We start from the raw sequence: 6,551 nt of genomic DNA on the forward strand, positions 1-6,551 counted from the left end.
AGTAAGAGTTATCCAGAATTATTCTAGTGGAAATTGTTCAGCCATAAAGTAGAATCATCTGACAGTGAATTTATAAGGAACTACCAGGGGATGCTGCGCTCTCAGCTCCTCAGCTCTCTATGTCCTCCCACCAGTGAGCAGGACCAGTGCTTCCTCTTCTACTCCTCTGGGGCCAGGGTGAGGTAGACGGGAGAACAGCCTCAGTTCATTGTTGGCATGACTGGGCTGGGAGTGTGCCTAATGCTCAGGGGCAGTGTTAGCAAGACCACGTGATTGACAGTCCTGAACCTACATTTCCCACATAGGTCTCTACTATGATATATTTTATATATATATATATAAAATATATATTATTAGTAGTAATGAAAGGGATATTTGTTCAGAATCAAATGAGGAAGAATGTTGATATTCCACTTTAGATAATCAAATACTCTTTACTGCTAGCTCATACCTTTATTATTTTACATATTTAAAATTATCTTTTTTTTTAGAAAGTCATATTTTATATAAATATCTTTAGGGCATGAGATTCCTCTATTATTTAGTTTAGTCTTGTAGTTCTTGCATGTACATCAAGAAGAAATTCCCCAGGGATAAGAGCATGTCAAATTAGCATATTTATTTCCAGTCAAGGGAGAAAGACAAGTTAAACAGGAATCTGCAACATTTGTCCATGTGTTCTGAACTTTGAAGGGCTTATAGGTTTGCTCCCATCTAAGGAGATTTTGCTTTGGGAGCCGGCGTTGGATAGGGCAGAAATACCCACCACTTTCTACAACATTTTTTTTCTTCGCTACATACACCGATGGTGTCATCTGTGCTGGTACATCCTCCGTCTTTGCATATCCCTTTCAAAAAAACACATTGTTTTTGTCCCGGAATTACGCCAGTTCTTGCTGCACAGGAAGAGATTTAACAACATCGTTAATTCACCATCAAATTACTGATAATGCACATAAAGCAATAAACTTACAGAAGGATGGCTTCGGGATAGAAGAGATGATATTACTTATATGAAAGGATCAGATGCTTACGCAAAAGAAGTGTCTTTTTGGGGGAGAGGGGCTAAGAGTGTGGGACTATAGACATCTTGGCGAGGGAGGGCTGATTTCTAGAAGCCTTTAGAGAGTTGTCCTCTTCTGGGGCAGTACCTTTGGAAATGTGTGGGGTGATTTATTGTCCCATGACTAGGGAGGTGTCCTGGTATTTACTGGGTAAGGCATAGGGTTGTTAAATTTTCCAGCTAGTGAGTTGTCCTGCTCCAAATGCCACCCATACCTTCAATAAGAAACTCTGTTTCAAAGGTAGTATCCGTCCTTCCACCTTCCCATCTGTGCTGACCTCCCCATCCGTGCTTACAGCATCCTGATCATGTGGCACATGTTTTCATCTTCATCTCCTTTTATAGAAAATTTATCAATCCCTTAGATTCCATCAGACCTAATTTCCCCATTTCAGAACAATGCAAGAAATACATTTTCCATGTCGTTCAATGCCTCTGATATGTATATACACAGAGAGAATTTCTCTCAGAGCTGAAAAGTATTTTTCCTTAAAACATATCCATGTTTTCCTAATTCATTTGGCTGCTGAGAAGCACATAACTGTGTGCTCCAATAGAGTAGTTTTCTATAGTCTCAAAATCCTTCCTTTAGCCTTTCTAGCACATCTAGGTTCATTCCCTTCCCTGTGGATCATGGCGGATGCTACATAACAGAGACACTTCTGTTCATGTTCATTAATAGAAATTAGTTCCTGATCCGTCCTATTAACCCACCTGTATCTCATTTCATCTTTACTGTCCTGTAACATACTAATCCAGACTGGCTTCTTTGATCCCTAACTTCTACATCCTGACTAACAGCTTGACCACTTTTTGGCCCTGAATCTTTTTTTTTTTTTTTTTTTGGTATTTAAACTAGGCTCTCATGATTGTCTTTCCATTCTGTAGAAAAATATTCATAACCTGAAAACCAATGCAGCCTTTTGTAACTGAATTTTCAGAACCTGTGCAAGCTTGTGTTCTGCCCTTGCTGTAAGATCCAACCTGGTACAATCTGGTGGTACCCTCTGCTCTTCAGCTAGCCATCCATAAACTCAGGGTCTCTGTGCAACAAGAGAATGGCACCATGGGGTGTTGGAGAGTACCTTGTGGTACTACCTCTGATTTGCCAATTCTGGAAGATAAAGTGTCTTTGAGGGATAGAGGTGAAGTTCTCACTAACCAGTTGTGGAAGGCACTGGCTCAACTGCATTTTCTACACTGAGTACAGGCTCAGCAGCATAGCTTCATGCTCACCCTGTTGCTAGCTGTTGGTCTCTCCCCTGATAACTTCATCTATGCACTTAATATAACATCTGGTGAGATTTTCAGGTTTTCTAATAAAGCTAAAATCTAGAGTTCTTAGGACTGAGCAAGATATAAATGAAAAGCAGAGTCTGATGTCAAGGAGGTCTCTGTATATGAACTTATAGGCATCCATGCAGTGTGACATGGAATGTGTGATTCTGCAGCTGAGGACAAGACACCTAACCTCTCCTCAGCAGACTAGTCCTGTCACCCACTATACTAGAAAGTTCAGTTTCCTGATGCAGAACATGGTCTAGGATGGTACCATTCTCTCTACTTGGAAGATGCCTCTTGCTCAAATCAAAAGGATCAGAGCAGTTCATCCTACCAGTGATGTGCTCTCTGCTAAACATGAGGCTTAATTTAAGGAGGTTTTATCTGACAGGCAGCCAAAGAGTTCTAATTTCCCTTTCAACAATGGCTATGACATGTCTTCGTGCTCAGGCACTAGTTCAAGTGAAGAAGATAATATTAAATTACCTGGTTCATGAGGAAGGGCATTTCTTCTTACATATTGACATTTATTTTCAGAGTTATTGGCCTAATAATAGATATAAGAGCAATAGAATAAAAGGGATCTCATGGATTTCAGAATTTATATGATATTAATATGTGATAATGATTATATTATATGGCAGTGGAAGAATGGATAGATATTTAATAATTGCTATTGGGAAAAGAAACAATTTAGATGCTCACTTCATCTTGTATCACAAGATAAAGTTAGGAATTTTGATTTCCTTATTCCTTATGCTTGTTATTTATACCCTCTACTTATTTTCAGGCCTAATTCCATGTATTTATCTTAAAAGATGATTATCTCAGGATTAGAAAAGAAGGAAGATACTGTAAACTTGAAACTCCTTCTATGGTGGAACCAGGAAGAGAGACTGAAGAAAGAACAGTGGAAATAGTGAAAGAAAGGGAAAGATCTGTCAAGGAAATCTGCCACACATGTAGGCTGCCTAGAAACCACAGATAATCCTCGTTTGTGTGCGTAAACCAAAAACCCCAGGGGGATCTAGACACTAGTAGTGATTATTTCCATGTATAAAGTTGGATTGTCTTGCCTTCCTTGTTCTTAAAGTGCCCCCTACAGACTTAGTATTGGTGCCATACAACTTTTACTCTGGCATAATCCCGTGAAATACTTGGTGCATTTTCTAGTACAAACTAGTTCTCTCATTAAGTGGCCTTCTTGCAGTTCCTTGAACACACTGTGCTGTCTTCTGAAGCAAGGACATTGCATTGGCATCTTCCTCTGCCAGGGGTGTTGAGTGCTCCTTGCAAGGGATTCATTAACTAACACTTATCTTTCAGTTTTTGGCTCAAAAGGCATGTCTCAAGGAAGTCCTTGCATTGCAAGTAGACAATGACCACAGGCTATAGGAACTCATAATTCTCTGTTCCTCTTCGTTGCATTATTAAAATTTATAATTATATATTAATTTGTGTAATCATTTGACTAACATCTGTCTTAGATGTTGTGGGAAGACACTCCTTTTTTTGTTTCCATTGTATCCTGAGTATTTAACACTATTTTCATAAAATAACAGATGCTTAGTAACTTAGTAAATATTTGTTACTACTGAATGCAGTTAAGTATGCTTTGATCCCCTCCTCCCCTCCCATTTTTCCTCTCTTATTCCTTCTAAAATCTCATGGTTTCAGCCTAGTTTTGACTTTCTGGTCCCTACTCTTGGATGTATTATTGTATTTGTGGGTATACGGTCTTGTCATTACTATATTCGCTTCTCTAAACCTTAGGCCTAGATTTCCTAGAATCCTATTTTCCCATCAGTTATTTCTGGCCTTTGCTTAGGTCAGCCTTTCTCAATTTGCTTCCCACCCTAAGATTGAACCACTGCCATATCCCTTTGGCCACTATAAAGGTGGGTTTTAACTAGACCTTTAATTCCAGGAGATCTATCTCTTCTTAACATTTTTTTAAAAAAAGACCAGGGTCATAACATGGGCTATGTGTGAATGGAAACAGTCATTTTTGTTGAGCTGAATTTAACTTAGGTGGTGGAGGGAAAGCATGAGCAAAATAAATTCACTCATCAACCATGCAGACATAATTATCTTGGGGCAAGCCCTTTCAGCTATCTGAGATTTTGTAGACATTTATCTGATTTTAAGGAACACATATCAGGAAAATCTAAAGATTAGCATTAATAGTCCGACAATAATACTAGAACATTCAGGAGATTCAACACGCCTACCTCCAACACTGAAGGGAAAGAATTTGGAGGTAAGTGAAGTAAGATGTTTTAGAGACATTACGTCTTCAAAAAGAGGAAACTTGAAAATCTTAGGTTCCTCAGTATCTAATTAGGAGATTTTGAAGTAAAAAGCCTGACAGAAATCAGGGTTACCACATTATGGGCATACTCACTCCTAGAGACTAATGGAAACAACACTGACCCAGATTAAAGATATTTGGATTGAACCGCAGTGTTGCCACCACCTCTATGGCCTTAGTAGACTCATATTCTTTTATGTAGACCTGGATTCTCTTATCTGTAAAATTAAAGAATTATCTGTTAAATTGCCTTCTAATTTTAAGTCATTATCATGACATAATTTTACTTTAGATGTCACTACAAGCGTGTCTCCCCACAGCTGCGTCTTCTTCTGAACAGAATTGAGAACCAAATGAGAATTATTCCTTCGAGAGGAGACAACTGTATGCCAGGTAGATCGCAGGATATCCACAGATTAGGCAAAGATCAAACAAGTGAATATCTTTGATTGTACTTAAAGGAATCTTAGAGATGAACCAAGAAAGAGAGAGAGTTATCCAGACAATCTATGTTCAATGATCACAGACATTGTTGTGAGGGGTTGTGAACATACTGCTGTTAATTGTGGAGAAAAGAATTTTATCAGTTCTTACAAGGATCTGGATGAACCAGCCTAAAGATGATCACATTCCCTTTTTCCTTTGATTCTATGTTTTAATATTCAAATTTCTTAATCAAGGATCCTAAGGATGTAACTCAGATTTTCAAAATGCTTCCTTTATATTTTCCCTTATGCTAAAACTTTTGCTATTGAAGCTTCATTCCACTGTTTATGCTTTTTCTAAATTCCCCTGCTCCCCTATTGGTTTTTTATAATCTGATACAATCCTTTTTGGTTGAACTTTGTGTTCCGTGCCTATCTTCTATCCTTCACAAATATTCCTCATCAACAGACTCTGCATACTTCCTTTCAGTAACCGAGTCTGACTAATAGCTGCCATTTGCACTCTCACTTTTTGGAGATTGGGGCCCTGGTAAAACTATTTGAATTATATGCTAAGCCTTAAGACACTTGTCAAAGTCTCCACTTATCTCTCTATGTGAGCCCATTGTCTAATCATGGAGCTCTCGGATCTTGTTTTCTGTTGATGGAAATTTTTGTCCTGCCTTGAAGTTTTGGCCTCGTCAGTTCTAAGGAAGATGATTGTATTGGACTTGTGAATCCCTGAGGCTGTGCGTTAGGGTTTGAGGTAAATGGGCCACAGTATAATTGAACCTCCCAGTAGGCCTCCTAAGAAAGCTACCTCTACAATTATTTACCATCTTACCTTTTGGTATCATAGTCACAAAGAAGAGGAGAACAGAAAGAAGGGAATGGAGTCTCATAGCTGAATGCCCAATAGAGAGGCTTGTGATCAGGGATAGTGGAACACAGGGTCTTTTATTTGCTTCTGGGGTACCGAGGTTCCTTTTGGTCAGTGAAGCTTAACAAGTGAGAAAAGGAAACAGCTTCCGTTGGAATATTTCCAAACCCTGAAGTCACTAAATTTGGTGACAAATTAACCTAGTTATAGGAAACCAGATAGCTAACCCTTTACTTTTCCTGTGGGCTCTCAAATTACCCAGAGGTCAGTATGTTTGGCCAAGCATCTTCAAGAGGGGCCAAGAAGTAAGGTCATGCGAGCGTAAAGTCCTTATTGCCAAAAGTCCTCTGACCCGCAAGGGAACTCTTGCACAATACACTCTTTTCCACAATAAGGATAAGAGAATTGCCTGAGGGCTATTTTTTCAAAAAGAAGCTGTATTTTTAAGTTATTCCTTAAGAGAGAGGCTAATGTCCCATATGTACAATGTTCTTAATGGCGTCTGAAAGGTAAATATATTTAGTTCACACTGAAAACTAACATTTTCTCATGGGTTATTAATCTTTTGTGTAACTGTTCCACATGACAAGG

At 38.7% G+C, this 6,551-nt stretch overlaps 1 protein-coding gene across 1 annotated transcript; it reads right to left on the reverse strand.

Moving 5' to 3' along the window:
* Positions 1–714: 714 nt before the first annotated feature.
* On the reverse strand, positions 715–5,982 carry LOC123281397 (beta-defensin 130B-like). The gene is made up of 2 exons (XM_044760542.2): positions 5,925–5,982; positions 715–896 (listed from the first exon to the last, which is right to left on the reverse strand). The coding sequence occupies exons 1-2, from the start codon at positions 5,980–5,982 to the stop codon at positions 715–717; spliced, it is 240 nt and encodes a 79-aa protein (XP_044616477.1).
* Positions 5,983–6,551: the final 569 nt, after the last annotated feature.

The sequence above is a fragment of the Equus asinus genome, chromosome 27 (assembly GCF_041296235.1).
Source record: "Equus asinus isolate D_3611 breed Donkey chromosome 27, EquAss-T2T_v2, whole genome shotgun sequence".
NCBI classification, from domain to species: domain Eukaryota; kingdom Metazoa; phylum Chordata; class Mammalia; order Perissodactyla; family Equidae; genus Equus; species Equus asinus.